The following is a 19,271-nucleotide window of genomic DNA, read 5'->3' on the forward strand; positions in this document are numbered from 1 at the left end:
ACCCTGCCCAACCCCATTTTATATGTACTTTATTGTGAGCTTTGGCAAGCGGGGACCACATTATACTTTTTATTTTTATTTTCATTGTGTTTAGCAGAGTAATAGCATATGCTCAAAAAATGTTTGTTGAATTAAGTTGATAAAGAAGGAAGACACGGGCAAGAAACATAGTGTGAAAGGCAGGAAGGAAACTATATGTTAGAGACTGTGGTTTAGCCTCCAAAAACGGTAGCAAGAGATAAGCCTAGAGAGGTGTTGGTGAAACTTGTCCGTGGTAAAATTTGTTGGGGCAAACAGTATTTACGAAACCCAATCCATAATACATAGCGTGGATAGAAATAATGAGACTGGAAAAAAAGGAGTTGTTAAAAAAAATAAAAAATAAAAAATCCTTGACAGCTGTCCCCTCTCCCCTCAACACACACATCCTCCCTGCTCATGCCCCCACTTCTGCCTCCACCTGCATCTCTACCTCCATCCCCACCAGCTTAGCTTGACCTTCAGGAGCTAGAATCCCAAAGATCCCTTTCCCAGAGTGCTCTGCTCCAGACCTAGCAGCTTCAGGGAACTGTGAGTATTTTGTGATGTTGAAGCCAGAGAAACAAGGTGGTGAGTGACCTCCACAAACTGAGGGAAAATGTTTGAGCTTTGACTGGGCTTCTTCTGAGCTGTAGTGCAGCCCTAATTCATTCTCCTCTTTTCCACCCAATGATATCGAAGGTGTTTTGGCCTGCTGTTCGTGATGACTCCTTCACACATGTTAGCCTGCGGAAAGAAGCACTACTGAGCAGAGGTGATCAGCTTTCTCCAGGTGGATTTTGGGCCATATTACCCGAAGAAAACCTGTTTTCTGTTTTCTGTCACTCTTCTCAGTAGCTTTGCTCTGTAGGCCAGCCCTGGAGGCCCCTTCTCCACAGAGGATTAGAGGCCTGGCCCCAGTCCCTCATCATCGTATTTCAGGATGGCTAGAAGCAGTGATTCCAAGGCCACATTCATCATCCGAGGGAAATATAAACTGGTATGGAAGATAACGTCTGACTTTTTGGGGGACATTTATCAGGCAAGGAACATAACCAATAGTAAAGAAGTGGCGCTAGCATCCTTGAATTCTGGAAAGCTAGGTATTTCTCATTGCCGTCCCAGAGAAAACTCTTTTTAGATTCTTCAATGCGGGTTAATATTTCAACATGAGATGGTATGGTTAGAACAAAGACTGCAATGTGCTACTCATGGATCTTTAGTCCTCAAGACCTCTTCATTTTCTTTTGGAGAAGGCTCCCCGTGAAAACTGTGTTAGGTTAGCAGACCAGATGACTGGTAGAATTGCATATGTACGTGCACAGAGTTTGAGTCACAGTTTAAACCAGATAACTTCCTAATTGGTATTGAGTATTTCTATAGGAAGTTACTCCTTATTGATTTTGATTTGCTGAAAAAGTACAGAAACAGTAGGGTAAGGCCTCACATGTCATAGAGGAGAAAGTAATCTCTAACACCACCTGCTAAGTTAGCATCAGTGTACATCTTGGTATTGATCAGAGTTTTAGAGATGACATGTTATCATCATGATACATGTAAATGTAATTTAATAGAACCAGCCTGCCATGGCAAATATTAAAGTCTGCAACAAAGAACAGAAAAATGAAAATGTTAATGATAGAATGATAAAATGAAAAGGAGTTGATGGAAGATATCTACTCCTGTTGAAATTTTGTATAAGGGTTTTTCTGCAGAATTTGTAGTAAACTATTGTTATGGATCACACATTAAGGAAACCTTGAGACAGCTGTTCCACAATCTTTTCTGGACCCTGAACTACTGATATTAAATACATACTTGGTTGAACATTGTTAAAGCAGAAAACAGTATAGAAGGCAGCCTCTTCCCATGGAGTTAGCATGCCCAAACTCTCACAGGTTTCCATGCATGAAGGGAGGAACAGAAGAAGCAGAATAGATAATCAGAGTAGCATTTGTATATCCCCAAATCCAGAAATTTTAGTTCATGTGTCCCATTGCCAGTGTTGTGAACAACCATTTCCCAGGTAAAAAGAACTTAAGAATAAAATGGCTCTGGGCAGCATTGTTGATATAACCAAGTTGTGGCCTCTGTAATTATGAATATTAACTGAAGCTGTTAAACATGGTTTCAATTTTTATAGCACCTTTTTCAGTGGAAAACCTAACTAAATAATTGGTATATATGAGTTTGTGGTGAGATTTTGTCCATGCCCGTGTGTGTGTGTGTGTGTGTGAGAAAATCTATTATTTTGAACTCTCCTGCTTTGAGAAGGGCCATATGGTTGTACATGCACAAAATTGTGTATTCTTAAAATGTTTTCATGCGTGAAGTTTGCAAGTTGTTTACTTAAAACATTAAAATGGATGGCATCTTGCTTAAGGCAACTGATAAAGTAGCAACCAGAGTCCAGTTTTTGAACATATGAAAATTCTGTTTTATTATACTATGAATAATAGCATCTAAAGTGAAGAAGTAACCAATACTCCATGGTAACTAGATTATCTTTAGTACTCTGAATGAACTCTTTAATGACCCTTGAATTTAAAAAAAAAAAAAATTGTTACAGAAATTTAAAGCTAAACGTGAATGTTCATGTTCATGCTCAAATAAATAGGATTATTATAAACACCTATATGATTTGGGATTTTGGTTTTATTTTGAAATGAGAGCTCTTTCGTTTACAAGTTCACTAAAAACCAAAATGTTTCTTAAAAATCACTTGAGCTTGTAAACATTAAAAAGAAGTAATAACTATTGAACAAATAAGACAGACACTGTCAAGAATGGACAGGACTTTGTAAGGTAATAATTAAGACTAGTTAACATATATGTGGAAATGTTCTGACTGGGCATTTGGTATATAATAATGTGAATCATATAATAGAAATATAATAAATATAGCATACATTTGCATTTATTTGCAACCTCAGACAAGCAAGGTGAGTCCAAATAAAGCTAGCTAAATCATAGTCCTTTCTTACATGTGTCAAGAGGTCTTGAGATCAGTTTAAAAAACATGTTTTATTTACAACTAATGTGAATACTAATATTTGCTGTCATCAACTTCCTTCTAATATAACATATGCATCACTGGCCACCTGCTCTAAGTAATTTTTGAGGAATTTGCATGTTCCCAGACAAGGAATGTTGTGAACAGAGATGATTCCATTTATCCATTGTTAAAAATGGTGTTAATTTTTCCCTGTAAGTTGATTTCTAATTATGATAATATGGCAGCTATGGACAATGCCCTTTCTTAGACATACTGGGATGTAAAAGTGACTGTAACTTGTTGAAACTCAGCCCTGGTATTGTGTTACTATTATTTCTCCTGGGGAGACTTATCAGCCTGTCACAAAAGATGTAAGAAAAATCCAACATTCCTTTTGGAATATGATGAGCCTTTGTCACCCACAATGCAATTAATGTTAAAAATAGAAAGAATGGCTATGATATGATTATGATTAGGCAGAGATGAGCTATTGTCCAAGTAACAGGAACTAATCTAGTGGGCCAAAGATGACCTACACAGAACCATCAGTGTGCTGATTGCCATTTCTCTCTGAGTTTGATGAAATATTCATGCCTTTGCTCTCCTCTGTGCAAGCACTATTGATTTCTTGTATAAACGCTGCTATATTTAGTCTAGACAAATGGAATGTGGATTGCTGCTGAATAAATTGGATGAAAGACTGGGATCTTGCCTGCCACTTTCTCTCAGTCTTGGGCAATTATTTATAATCAAGAGCAGTTTTTGTAAGTTGAGGGTGATTTTTCACAATTTAGTGATTAGTCTCTGAACAAAGGCAAGCAGTTAGACACAATCATTTCTGTTGGGATAGTAGGTTAAGAAGTCAAATTACCCTTTGAGGTTTACAATAACTGTTTCAGAGACTTGTAGGACTTTTTTTCTTATCTTAAAAAAATTTTTTTAGAGGTTTGATGTTTGTAGTTCATGGATAACAAGAATGCCAGCAAGAAGAGACCCCAGGGTCTCTTGAATTTTTACATTTTGTCTTTATAGGGTTAAGTTCTGACCTTTGTTTTTTGGGATTTCCATGTAAAAGCTGAAGGCTATAGTTGGCCTTTTTAATGTAAAAATGAAATATATCTTTAACTGCCATTGCTTTTGGTTGGAATTATGCCAACTCTTTAAATTAATGTTCAAAATCTCATGTTACTCTAGAGCCTTGACTAAAAGTTCTACATTGGGTGCTGCAATTAAGAGATCTTACAGGCCATCATTCTAATTTGCATCTGAACTTGTCATGATTAATTTCTTTCCTTTCACAGATATCATGTTTGAGAAGTCAATGTCCATCAAACTATAGTTCATTTATAAATTATTTTCCCATTTTCGTTAAAGTGACACATAAAGTACCATCAGTGCAAACTTCTGGTCAATCCATGGCAAAATAACCAATGTTAGCAACCCAAGATTGCTATCAGTCTATAAGCACAGGCACATGCACATGGATATTCAACTCAGATGACCAGCAAGAACATTTAAGTATATGAAGCCTTAACATCTGTAGACAGGATTTCTGTTAGCCTTTCTTTCCTCACTGAAAATAACTCTTAAATTCGCATGGAAAATTAACTTTGTAGTTTCCAAACTGGAATCTGCAAATCTAAGTTACTTACTTATAGTAATAGAGCATTAGATGCAATTTGGAAAAATATAGAAAAGTAAAGGGAGAATCATTCATATTTCCATCTAAAATACAGCCATCTTCTGTTATCTACATCACCAGTCATTGCTATTAGAATTTAAAAACTAATATGACTTAAAAACCGTGGTAGAATATGTACTCAATAAGGGCTCGAATTTTTGTCTTTTTTTAAAATACCAAACTCCAACATCTAGAATGAAGCCTGGGACTTTAAGAGGTTTGATAAATCTATTTTGACTACATTACTTATATGTATATATTTTAAATGGTTGTCATAGTGTAAATATCACTTATATCACTTTTTTCATCTAATGTTACAACTTTTTTAATGTTCCCGTAAACATTATTTTTAATGAATGCATAGTTTTTCTACCAAATGGATGTGACATATTTTGCTGAGACATTTCCTTGTAGTTGGTGATTTCAATAACAATAATATAATTCTAGTAAATAATATAGCGTTGGACTATTTTTTTCCCTATTTAGTATTATCTCCTGGAGATATAAACCTGAATCGAATGGTAGAAATATGTAACATCTCTTGATACGTATTACCAAGTTGGTTTTGCATAAGTTTTTTACCAGTTGACAGCTCCACTTGCAATAAATAATTGTCTCTTTGGTCATACGCTTAGCCTATACAATGGGGCATTGTACACACTTATGTATATATATGGGTCATATATATGATAATAATGATGCTCTATTTCGATTCATAATTTGCAATTCTTTACTAGTGAAGGTGATTTTCAGTTGTTGTATTCTTTTATTTGTTTTGATCTAGATGTTTTAGTGTTTATTTTCTAATATTTAATAGAAATTATATACCATTTTATTTTCATATTTGTTTCGAATATTTTTGTTTTGTTAGCTACTTACTATTGATGGTTTATTTTAATATATAAGAAATTTCCATTTTTATATAATAAAAAAGCAAAAACAAACATCTGTTAAGGGTTGTGCTACATGCTATTAGTACTTACTATTATTATCTCCAGGTTACAGATGAGGGAACAGAGGCCTAGGGAAATTAATAACATCTTCAAAGTTACACACATGAAAGAATCAAATAAGCATTTAGATTATAGAGCAGAATTTGAAAACCGGTACATGTAAAGATTGAAGCATTTTGTTTGGTTCCTGGAGTATTTAAAACTTTTGAAGAGCCTGGTGCTGTTACTCGTGCCTATAATCTCAGAACTTGGGAGCCTGTCAGGCAGGAGGATCACTTGAGGTCAGGAATTCAAGACCGGCTTTGGCAACATAGCAAGATACCACCCCAGCTCCCCACTACCCTGACCCCAGCTATTAAAAAAATAAGAAAAATTTAGCTGGTCATGGTAATATGCACCTAAAGTCCCAGATGCTTGAGAGGCTGAGGCAGAAGGATCCCTTCAGCCAGGAAGTTCTAGGCTGCATTGAGCTATAATTGCACCACTGCACTACAGCCTGGGTGAAAAAGTGAGCTCTCCACCCCCGCAAAAATATTTCAATTTAATTTTCAGTTAACAATTATTTCTGTCTACACTGGATCTGTATTTTCTTTTCTCCCATCAACTCCCACCAATAATTGTTTTTATCTGAGTAGTGACTGGCCTCTTTTGATAAGCCATGGAATCCAGTTTGCCAATTTCCACTCCAAAATTCCTGTTGTCTTTAGCTTAACCTTTTACAGTGAACTACACAATTTTCCTGATTCTTGTGGGTAAGGGTCATATTCAAAATATTTAACAACCAGATTGGCATGGATGCTGGTCATTCAGAATATCAGAATGGACACCAACAATAAATAAATGATATATTTGGATATCTACCCTGTCTGTGAGTTTTTCTGCTTAAACTAAGCCTTTAGAAAGCAGCTTTCTTATCTACTAAGAGTTTTTGCTAAGAATTTTATATCTATTTTCTAATTTAATTTGTATAAATTTAAATATTATCATCTATAGTTATTCTCAGATCACCAAATCTTTTTTTACTCCAGTGGTTTGATTAAATACTTGTTTTAAGTTTCCTCATACTTTTTCCACCTTATTTATTTTAGGAGTGAGGTAGCTGAGATACAGATTGTTACCATTTAAACATCAGGACTTAGAAACTTGGCTACTTTCACTCCTTGATGTTTGGATCTGGCACCATTGCTGTGGTTAATCACCATTTTCCACATTTTAGCATGCAGTTTTGTATTCTGTCTTTGGTACATCCAATAGTGCTGCAAATACATTATATTACAACCTTTACTTTGTAAAGTTTAAGATATCTTCTGACTCTGATTACAAAGGAAGATGTTCTTAAGTGTACAAATTTAGTCATGGTGGAAGTTCTCTCTTAGGGCATCTTTTCCTCAACATAATTCCATTTTTTTTTTTTTGTCCTCGCTGACTTGATTGTTGTTAGGGGTTCAGTAGAATAAGTTTTATGAATGGCCGATACCAGAGAGCAATTGAAATCATCTGTTTGTAAAAGGGAATTGTGGAAGATTCATGGAAGAGTGCAAATTGCTGAAATTAGCCTATGGCCCATTTATCAAAACTAATGTACAAATGCCTTTATATCATCATTATAAAGAAATGGCTAGAGTCATTGGCATAAAATTTGTTGTACAGGGTATAATGTCTTATACTTTTTATTTGTTTCCAAATCAATGTGCTAATTTCCAATCCTCTATTAACCTCCTCCACTCCATTTCCCTTTTTTTCTGGTTCTTTAGTGGATGTGAAGTCAGAAGTTCCTGTGGGCCTGGAGCCCATCTCACCTTTAGACCTAAGGACAGACCTCAGGATGATGATGCCCGTGGTGGACCCTGTTGTCCGTGAGAAGCAATTGCAGCAGGAATTACTTCTTATCCAGCAGCAGCAACAAATCCAGAAGCAGCTCCTGATAGCAGAGTTTCAGAAGCAGCATGAGAACTTGACACGGCAGCACCAGGCTCAGCTTCAGGAGCATATCAAGGTAGCAAATGCTTCTTTGTCTGTGACCTTACTCAGGAATCTGCACCGTGGTGGGCATGAGCAGTGCCCATGGGAACACTTTGCGGGTAGATTCACTGTGATTAAGACATGGATATATGGCTTGAAGGGAATTGTGATTTTACTAGTGAAAACTTTGGGTAAGTACCTGTTAAAACCTGTTTTGCTTCTCAGAGGGACCTTCTTTATCCTTTAGCATATGGAATCAATAGTAGGGAATAGTAACTTCCTATCCTAATTTTAGGTTCTCTCCTACGTGATTTTGTTCATTTGCCCCATCTGTTCTCCACCAGGAAGAAGCATGAGCCTAGAAGACCCATTTTATATTTCATTTCTGAAGAGTCTACATATACTATTTGTGAGAAAGGATAAATTAGTCACCTTATATGAAGACAGCTGTTTTTGAAAAACAAACATGGTGTATAAGTAGATGCTCTGAGTATGTCCTAATCTTCCTTACAGAAAAAAACTCATAATGTATACATTCAAAATAATAGTATAATAAAAAGCTTGAAGGAGTTATAAATGGAGAAACTGGTACAAATGTTTTTATAGACTGTAGATAAGATTTATTGAAAGTATTTGGGAGTAGTTGACAATTTGAGACTAAAGTTGTTTAAATTATTCTAGCACAAATATATCCATATTCCAGAATTTAAAATAATAGCTTATTATCAAATAATATTAGAAGTGTCTGTTTTTTTATTTTGTATCTCCAGAGATAAATATTACTTTAGCTTTATTTGTAAAACATCTCACAACTTCTTGACAAAGACAGTTGAAACAAGGCTATTTAATTTGAATTTATTATGACAGAGAAAAGCAGCAAAGATTCACAATAAAAATTTTATTTTTATATACAACTCTTCCAAAGATGACAAACACTTGCTAATTTATGAATGTAATAAATTATGTTATCTCATACTTTATTATTTTGTATTGTAGGAACTTAATTTATTGTTTGCATATCAAGTATAAGCACATCAGTAGAGGGTTGATATAGATAACTAATGTTAATAGTATATAATTTTACCACATTAATATGACAGTTTCTAAGGAAGTAAAAATGCTATCTTCTCTATATTACTTGGTTTACAAGATGTTTCTTAATCCTGGAAGAACTTTATTATATTATATTTCTAAAAAGGCTCTTTGACAAGTGATATAAGATACATTTTTTTCTTTTACTAGTGAACTTTCCAAAAGGAACTCTTGTATATTATTGATCTATAAAATACCTTAAAGTGAGAGTACTTTCTTTTATCCCAAATGGAATCAGTAGCTCATGGCTACATTTTGAAGTATGGGTAGCCTTTCTTTAGTTTTTAGACTTATTTTTAAATGAATACTGAAGCATTATTTAAATTTAACCTTTGAAACAATAACAGAAACATTGATACCTAGATCTGTTTCTTTCCTTCCAGCATGTTAGGATGGCAAAGAGAAATGAGTAAAATGTACATTTTTCACCATACTTTAAGATGTAAGGATCGGTGTAGTTCAATTGCTGCTTTATGTGAGTCATGTTTCCCTAAATACAGGGCAATACTGATAAGTTACTGCTTTAGATACTTCTTTTCATTTCTGTTGCTGCCTTTTATAGCTATAAAATCAATATAAATTGTTTAGAAAGAAATGTATTGCTTAATTTTACTCAAAAGGTAATAGTAGCAAGTAGATAATTAATTGTTCATTTGGCACAAACAAAACAATAGTGTAGGTTTATTGACATCTGGAAAATATTGAAAAAGTGACTCCTGTGAGAAAAAAGGATTATGAGATAGCTAAAAGGAAAATTTAGCTTTTAAAATGATTTTCTAAAATAATAATTTGTTTTCTTAGAAACCAAAGACATAATTAATATTATCTTTTCAGATTAGGAAGTTTATTGATTTTTAGAATTTTTATTTTGTCTTGTATTTTTTATGGATAAAGCTAAAAGTTGATGCTTTTCATTAAGATTTTATTTTTATGGGAAAGATACAGTACATGATGCTTTATTTATATTAGCTTTTTGAGTCTTTAGCTTCTATAATAATCACCATTTGTTGAGTTAGATGCTGTTATCCAATTTTTCCACCTAGTAAACTGAGGTAGAGAGAAATAATGTTACCTTGCCAAGGCTACACAGCCAATAAATTGTTGCTCCAAGATTTACAGTCTTGCCCTGTCTGCCTCCAAAGCTCTTAAGTTGCCCTGCCTTTCTCATGGGCCAGAACATCTAGAAATAGAGGGCTAAAGTTTTATTTCTTTCTATTGTTTTAAAACTCATTCATGCAATCTTTGATAATGAATAGTAGCTATGGTAATTAAATTGTGTGCTTGTCTAGATTCCTATGAAAGATTAAAGTTCAGATGCATTGGGGCTTCGGGTGAGGCACCAAATTAATTTGACCAACCCAAGTATCTGTATAGAATTTAACAGTAAGGCAGAATTTAAGCATTCCTCCTGCTACAATGGAATATTATTTCATTACAATGGAATAATAACCCCCATTAAGGCACTGCTGTATTGAAGCCAAAACGCTGAAGATTTTAATATGAAGAGTAACCAGAAATGCTTCTGTGTCCTTCTGTGAGTAATAAGACTATTATGGTTGATATCCAGAGTTAGCTTCCTGGTGCTCCAGAGTGACTCTGATGCCATTCCATATAATAGCTTTTTTATTTTTTTTCTATTACTTTTTGGTATAAAATCAAGAGTTTTAGGCACCTAATACAAAAAACAAAATTTACTAACTTCATTAGTATTGAAAGTTACAAACACATGTTGAGTATCCCTTATCTGAAATTCCCAGGACTAGAAATAGATCAGATTTTGGATTTTTTTTTTCTGGATTTTAGAATATTTACATATCTGTACATCATGAGAGTCTTGGAGATGGGACTCAAGTCAAAATATAAAATTCATTTATATTTCATATACATCTTATAGCCTGAAGGCAATTTTATACAATATTGCCAATAGTTTTGTGCTTCAAACAAAGTCTGGGTACATCAAACCATCGGAAAGGAAAGATGTCATTGTCTCAACCACCAATGTGGACAATCTGTGGTTGTTTGGCATCACTATCGTTGCTGAGTCTGAATGTGAGGCACATGCCATTGGCATGTCTTGCCCACACACATGCCATTTTGTTACCTTTTGTGAGTGTGCTTATGTGGGTGAATCTGGGTGTATATGGAAAAAATATATTGCAGCTGAACGGGGGCTGGAAGGGTCTTTTTTCCCTGGGTGAAGCTGACTAAACTTTGTGTTATGTGCCTGCATTTTGACTGGAACTCATCACATGAGGTCAGGTATGGAATTTTCCACTTGTGGCATCATGTCAGTGCTCAAACTATTTCAGATGTTGGAGTATTTAGGATTTTGGATTTTCAGATTAGGGATGCTCAACCTATAATAATAATAATTAAAATCAATAGGGTTCAAACTTAAAAACTAAATTTTATGTACATTATAAATATGTGGCTGAAGAGAGATTGTTCTCTCTCTTACATATGAGGAACTATGACTCCGAGTAGTTTAGTAACTTGTCCAGATTTCGTATCTACTAATGTCAGAACCTAAGTAGAACTCAATGTCCTTAGTTATTCCTCAGTGAGCACATTTACTATAGTTCATAGATATATATTTCTCAGTCTGAATGGAAGTGGACATCTCAAGATGTCTATTAAAAAGAATGTTTCAGGCTGGGCAAGATGGCTCACACCCGTAATCCTGGCAGCTAGGGAGGCCAAGGTTGGAGGATCACTTGAGACCAGGAGTTTGAGACTAGCCTGGGGAACATGGCAAGACTTTGTCTCCACTAAAAACGATAATTTTAAAAAAAATTAGCCAGGAATGGTGGTATATGCCTGTAATCCTAGCCACTTAGGAGGCTAAGGTGGGAGGATCGCTTGAGCCCAGGAGATTGAGGCAGCAGTGAGCTATAATGGTGCCACTGCAATCCAGCCTGGGCAACAGAGTGAGACCCTATCTCAAAAATAAAAATAAAATAGAGAACAAGAATGCATCATATTCATTTCATTCATTGTTTGAAAGTGAATTCAAGGGATTCAGAAAGCTAAACAGTAGTACATTAAAATGAAGTTTTGTGGAAGTGGTTTCTTCTTGACCAGTGTCTTTAATCTAAAAGCTTTTGTGTGCTGAATGAAGGAATAAAGCTTTTGCTATTTTGATATTTTGAGAGCATATATATTCTACATATTATGAATATATACATTGCATTAGTCTATTGAGAACTTGCTCTGTAAGGTTTTGAAATTTTTAGCATTTGTTAACTTCAGGTAAACTTTTCCCAAATTAACTTAATATCTCACCATTCTGTATTTGCCTTGATTATTTTTACACCATTTCTCAGGCTAAGAATGGAAGATTTCAGTTGTTCATTTATAATGTGAGGGACTTCGTAAAATAGACTTCGGAGCAGTCCCTACCTTTCCCTATTTGTGTGTTCAAAGAAAATTCATTAAAGGAAATAAAGATTTAATTAAAGGAAATGAGAAGACCTGAGTGAATTTATAGTAGTTAGTTTTGAGAGGGATGCACAGATAATGGAGCTACCTAAAACTTGCCTGTTGGTGATGTTAAGACCTTCACTGCATTAGTTGCTTGTCCTTAGATTTCAATGATTTACAGAAAAAGTGGGTACAAATATGAACTAAATACAAACTAGTTCCAAAAGCTCATAACATTTCAGTTTTGGTCAGTGATGACTATGAAGCCTAAAGAAATTGCACACTCTCATGTCTTTCTCTTCTCGCAAGTTGCAACAGGAACTTCTAGCCATAAAACAGCAACAAGAACTCCTAGAAAAGGAGCAGAAACTGGAGCAGCAGAGGCAAGAACAGGAAGTAGAGAGGCATCGCAGAGAACAGCAGCTTCCTCCTCTCAGAGGCAAAGATAGAGGACGAGAAAGTAAGAGGCACCAGGGTAAACGATGGATTCTCTTTCCTCATCGTTAGCTGATCATTATTCAGAAAAAAACCTGATAAAGAGTGCAGTTAGACTCATCAAAATTGTCTGTGTTTAATTAAAAGCATAGATTACAGATCCAACTGTGAGGTTTTGACATTTACATACCAGCTCACATCATTGAGTCTGCAGAGCATCTCAAGAAGCAAACATAGCATTGTCTGGCAAAGTTGCTAATTTCTGTTGTTTTGAACCTTAAAAATAATGTAATGCTAAAGCAGTCTAATATATGCCATCTTGTTTAATAATCAGCTTGTATCTATATCTCCTGACTATGCCTTCCTTACTCCTGGCCAAGTAATAATTGCTGTCTAAGTAAAGCCTTGCCTCCATTTAGTTTTGGCATACTCAAACTTTGAGAAGATTTAAGGCAATAACACATGCAAAAGAACTATCCACAAGAGGGAGACAGATCCAAATAATTCCCCGGTATTAGGTCAGTTCAAAATCAGGTCGTAGCAAGGTTTAAAATTTGATGACTTGAAGTGGAATTGTCAGCAATATTTATTTGTTTAATGCTCAAAGGGTTTTTTTTTAAACTAAGGTTTTCAAACTAGCCACTCAGAAAAGATCATTTTAATGTGTTTAAGGGATTTAATATGGATCTAATCCCTTAAGATAACTTGATTATTAAAATACAGTGTTTTATTCCTCTGCAGTATTTTTTAAACGTAAAAAAATTGATTTTGGGAATTCCCTTTCTGCAAAAGTAATTAAAGAAATAGCTGAAGTCTTTTGAAAATTTGCAGTTTAAGTAGTATTTATAAAGCATTACTGTACTATTTTCTAAAGCATATTTGGACTGTGGTTTCTTCTTTTAATAGGAAAACTTTATATGCTGTGACCAGCGATTTTACTTCTTAATCTTTGTTAAATATTCTAGAGGCATGAAAGAACAAAACTCACCATCAACATCTGTTTCTGTGTGTGTGTGTGTGTGTGTGTGTGTGTGTGTGTGTGTGTTTCAGGGGCAGTGGCAAGTACAGAAGTAAAGCAGAAGCTTCAAGAATTCCTATTGAGTAAATCAGCAACGAAAGACACTCCAACTAATGGAAAAAATCATTCCGTGAGCCGCCATCCCAAGCTCTGGTACACGTATGTTCAGTGTTTGGCTGTTTTCATTCCCGGGGTAAAGAACACAGGTTCTGTATTTAGCTGACCTGGGCACAAATCCTTAGCCTGCCATTTCTCAGCTGTCTGGCTGTGGGCAAGTTCCTTGAATTCTCAAAGGATCAGTTTCCTTCTCCATAAAAAGAGGAAAATAATAGTGCATGCCCTCTAGGGTTGCTGGGACGGTCCTGTGAAATAATGTGGTAAAGTATATAACAGAGAGAAGTGCTAAATAAATGGTAGCATTTATCAACTTGAGGGCAAGGAAGTATATACGTTCTTTGATGAATGAATAACTGGCAAATGTGAGGTGGGCATAGATATTTGTATTTTGCATTTTTCCGTTCTCAGCTGGTGCATCTGATATCTATATAGTAATTTCAAAAGATTTGGCAGATTGTGATTTTATTACACTTGACTTGGTGTAAGATGGAGGTCAGCTATTTTCAAAAGTCTAGTAGAATTTTGTCTCAAATGAAGAAAAAAGGAAGGAAGAAAGGAAGATAAGGGAGGATAGGGAAGGGAAGAAGGAAGGTTGCTAAATAAATAACTCTAAGTCTTCAGTGAATAGTTTACGCCTGCCTACCTTACCTCATTTCTTCCCAGACAGCAAAATAATAGCTTGGCTTCTGACACACAACCCGACAACATAATACATTGTGGTATTATGGTTTTTATGGAACCATATTACCATAAGTCCAATACACAAATATTTCAATAAAATATGGAGGATGTGGTGATTTTAAAACTCAGGGCAAAGAACTGATAGGCAAATTATATATGGATAATAGACTAATAGATAATAGTTTCATTTCTTTCTTAAAAGTGTTTACCAAATGACCATAGAATTTTACACTTACATATTTTTCAATCCCTCACACCATTAAAGATAGAAATAGTACTTGATTACTCTGTTATATTAATACTGTAAGCATCCTGGGAGTTCTATTTAAAGAGTTAATGTACTTATAAGCCTATTTTATAGGTATCTGCCCTTCTCTACATCCCCAAACAGGTAACAGACAGATACCATAATGTTTTATAAATACTTCTGAATGATTTTCATAATTTCTATCATGTATATCTGTTGACATGAAAAACAAATCTCTGAAGAACAATTTCAGATATTCAATCAATATCACAAATTATTTAAAAAGAAACACGATTTTATTACCTAAAACTACACACATAATTTATAGCTAAATCATAATTCAAAATTAAAGTCTGTTCTAAGAAAAGATAGTAGCATTTTTAAATGAGGAACAGCTACATGCAAAGAATTTGTTGGTTAAGTTCATTAGCTGTTCTCTTAGGTAATATTAAGCATAGCTCTCACATGTTACTTGGCAATATTTACCTCGTTTTTATGGAATTGAGCCTCAGTAGAGTCCAACTTCAGATAACCACAAATGATTAATTTATAGAATCTGAGTTTAATACCTTTTTTGCCAGTTATAGCTAGATGAAATATTCTTAAACCAATAAAGTCTCTAAAATGTATGCTTTAAACAAATAATAATGGTAGAACAATCATTGTGATGGTGGCACTATGTCCTGTTCATTGTTTTCGTTACGTATATAATTATAGATATTTATATCTACTATATAGTCAATGTTCAGTCCTATAAACTATTCTCCAGCAGCACAATTGCATTTCTTAGATTGTGTTCACCCAGGAAAAAGAAAACATTTTTAAAAATCGGTTTCATATTAAAGAATATGATTCCCATTCTTTACTACTGAAAGTGACACGGAAGTCAGAAGATGGGAGTCCGCTGGCAATATCCTGTCTTTTCAATAAAAAAGGCTACTCTCATGTACTCACATGTACTATCTAGCAATTTTTTAAAATGAAGTCCTTGCATATGTTTATTTTTACCTTGATTGTTTTATACTATTGACTAAAAAGGATTGAGATGATTACTTTTCCCCTAAGATGGCTCTTAAGAGAGCATAGGCAACAATCTCAAATTGTCAAAAGCTCAGACTCTTGATAAATTACTTTAGCGAAGCAAACTTTTCTATGTGACTGTATGACCAAGCACATGGTGGACATCCTTAGGAACCCTGCATCATTCAATAGCATACTGCTACAGTGAACTTGGTTACGTGAGGCTGTGGTTTGTATACACTAAGGAGAAAGAGCATAAACATAGCTCATGAGGCACGTGTATAGCATGCACAGCTGATTATTGCTGACTGACATGCAGTAAAAACTACTGAGTAAATAGTGAAACTTCCTTCTCTTTTCTAGGGCTGCCCACCACACATCATTGGATCAAAGCTCTCCACCCCTTAGTGGAACGTCTCCATCCTACAAGTATACATTACCAGGAGCACAAGATGCAAAGGATGATTTCCCCCTTCGAAAAACTGGTAAGTTGGTTTAACAAGAACTCTGTTTGCTCTTCTGTAACACACCTGTAAGTTACATTTTGCCACACCTCTAGAAGAAAGTCAAAGGATTTGAATCATAGGTAATATACCTCCCCACTCCTGCCCCCAGCATCAGCAAACATGCTCATAAGCACGTGCACATGCACACACATACCCTACTTATTTCTATATCAGTTGATTCACAACATAATCAAAATACCTCTTTTTCAATTTAAAAGTTCATCGTATTTTAATTTTAGCCAAATTATTTTCTTATTAGGAATAAATAAAAATAAAAATTTGATATCTCAGAAAACCTAACACTTCTCTATTAGATAGGGCCTCTGTAACATCTTTCATTGACCTGTTTTTCTGCCGTACCTCAACCATTTACCACAAAAATTAGAACAATAAAGTTTAATTTTTCTGACAAATATTTTACAAACCTTAAATTTTCATTGTTTTCGTGGTGAAAGCAGTGAAGGCCAAAGCTACCTTCTGAGTAAGTGACGTGCCTTATATCTCGTGGATTATAATAGAACTCAGAGTGAAATTATAGCTGATAATCTCATGTAGTTATGTTAACATTTATATAGGGGAAATAACACAATGAAGCTTTTATGTAGAATTTAGTAAACAGTTCTGTGGCTCTAAGGATTGTGTTTGTTGTTCCGTCTTCGTCTCCTTTCTGAGCATTCTGATATATATATATTTAATGTCTTATATGTGCTTACTGCTATAATAAATGTTTAAACTTTAACTAGATACATGTATAAATAGCATTTGTGTACATTCTATTCTAAATCTCATGTTGTTTGCCAAATATAGTTATTTAGAGACAGTAGTAAATTTAAAAATGTTTATCTCCACAACTGATCTGAAAAGATATTCATATAAGATAGGTTGGTCTATTGTATTTGACTCAGATCTACTTGAAGAAGTATAGATTTATTTATTTTATATAAGTGCAGAGTGAAAATGATTTCAAATAATTACATTCATTTTCCCAAGCAATTTTGAGTAATTAAAATGAATATAGATTGTAAAAACACATGCCGAAGCTATTTTCTGTCATATCATTTACCTGTAGCATGATGAAGATTTAAAAATAAAATCAATTATGAATTAGAATTTATTATTGGCCATCTAGCCTATATTGTAGGCACTAGGAAATGATCTTTAACTATTGCAGAACAACCTGTGGCTTTTTAATTTAAATAACCCAAAGATTTTTGCATTTCTACTAAAAGATGGTAAGTATTATAAAATGCTTCAGTAGAAGGCTATTCAAAGACAAAGATAATTGAGTTTTATGTATTGCATCAGAATTTCACACTATTATCTATAAATCAGAGTGTCTTATAAATAAACTTTTCTAGGATAAAAGCAAGAAAGCAAAAAGTGAACCTCTGTGTTATTTCTAAAACATGAGTATAGTTTATGAAAAGTGATCCATAAAGGACATGAGTTTTAGAATGTGGGGACTTTGATCTGCAGGCTTGACATTTATTTGTGAGTAGCATGAGTAGGAGCTATTTACTGAGATTATGTAGATACTACCCCAGGTCTTAGGGAAGTGACTGACATTCAAGAGTCCAAGGAGTTACTAAAAGGAAAGAAAAATATGGATTCCCCTTATGGCAGGAGGTTACTGATGAGTGATACAGTTACATTCACAGAGAAAGACTTCTATCCTGCTGAGCGCAGAGCCTTTGAATATATCCTTACCACTGGGAGATTGAAAACTGACTGCAGAACTGATACTGACTTTGAAAAGAAGTGGCATTTGGGAACATTAAGCACCCAGAGAGAAAATCTGATATTTTTAATACTTAAGGAGAAGTACTAAAAACCCACACTTTGTGTCCCACTGTTGCCATGCAAACAGCTTAAGGTTTTTCCTCTGTGAAGAATAAATAACAAGCTGTTAATTTATTCTCATAGATTTTCCCAATCCACAACACAATTTAAAAAGAAATCCTTCTCAGGATATATATGTTACAAACCCTATTTAAATTTGCACAAATATGCAAGACATTTTCTGTGCCTTATTATGTGCTATATAATAATAGTGAAAAATCCCTGGTCTTTTCTAGAGGTATTTTTTCTGTATTTGATCAGTATTTCATGTTTCTTCCTTTTATGTTGAAAATCTGATATTTATGAAGTATCTGGCTGTTGATCTATAAAACTAAACATTTTCAAGCATTGTAGCAATGAAGTTCTTGAACAGCCATTAATACTTTAATATCTCTATAGGGGTTTGAAAATATTCCTTAATTCAATTCCAATTGCCTGTTTAAGAAAAGTAAGATATAATAAAATACAGATGTTTTCTACTCTCTATCTAAAATACTTAGAGATGCCCTTCATTAATTACAAAATAGGTGGAACACTTTCAGCTTTTATAAATATAATCCATTTTGTGTATTTCCAATTCCATTGTGAGAAAATTTAGACATATAGTTGCACTAAAAGAAGAACACTGAAATGTTGTCAAATAATAATTTTGACTTCAACGTTTATTGTATTTCAGTGACTCAAAAGTCTTTACAATCTAAGTGAACAATAAAATTTTACCATAATAAAACGTATGTGATGACTGGGGAAACTGTTTAAGATAGTTTGTGTAAAGCTACATCATACTAAATGAAATCTAGAATAGTGTCGTTGATCATAGAGTGTAAACACCAGCACAGCTACTGTAGAGTGATGCTTTGTTATTAGAGCCAGATTCTAAACCTCTCTTGTCTGCTTGGATTTCACTGAACTCAATCTTAGAGTTAAAAGAAGTTGTTAAATGAGTGTATTCTATCGTTTGATCTATGTATGATACTATTTTAGTTTCTTTTTAAATCTACATCAGCAATATGTATTAGCAAGCAAGATTTACGAAAGTAAAACTGGAATCAGAGTTAGAAAAGTCCTAATGGTCTTACATTGATTGAGGTAGCCCTAGGATGTCCCTTAAGCAGTGAGCACAATTTGAAACCTCTCTTGACCTTTTAGGACCTTCCCCAGACAGTGATAACCCAGGAACAGTTAACTACAGAAACCTCATTTGCCTGCAAAAATCTGACCTTTGTCACACAAAGTGGACCTTTACTTCCTTCCCCTTAGGAGAATCATAGTTGCTCCTAGAATTTG

General features: G+C 34.4%; 1 protein-coding gene across 50 annotated transcripts in view; it reads left to right on the forward strand.

Moving 5' to 3' along the window:
- Window positions 1–19,271, forward strand: part of HDAC9 (histone deacetylase 9) — a 709,012-nt gene that overhangs the window by 492,845 nt on the left and 196,896 nt on the right. For 32 of the 50 annotated variants that reach the window (XM_031666005.1, XM_031666015.1, XM_031665979.1 and 29 more), the window contains 4 exons: window positions 7,402–7,643; window positions 12,431–12,581; window positions 13,607–13,733; window positions 16,003–16,124. In XM_031666005.1, the coding sequence (XP_031521865.1) occupies window positions 7,402–7,643; window positions 12,431–12,581; window positions 13,607–13,733; window positions 16,003–16,124 (642 nt within the window). The remainder of the gene's footprint in view (window positions 1–7,401; window positions 7,644–12,430; window positions 12,582–13,606; window positions 13,734–16,002; window positions 16,125–19,271) is intronic. The other 18 variants (XM_031666006.1, XM_031665977.1, XM_031665993.1 and 15 more) reach the window with 3 other exon arrangements.

Source organism: Papio anubis, chromosome 4, assembly GCF_008728515.1.
Source record: "Papio anubis isolate 15944 chromosome 4, Panubis1.0, whole genome shotgun sequence".
NCBI classification, from domain to species: Eukaryota; Metazoa; Chordata; class Mammalia; order Primates; family Cercopithecidae; genus Papio; species Papio anubis.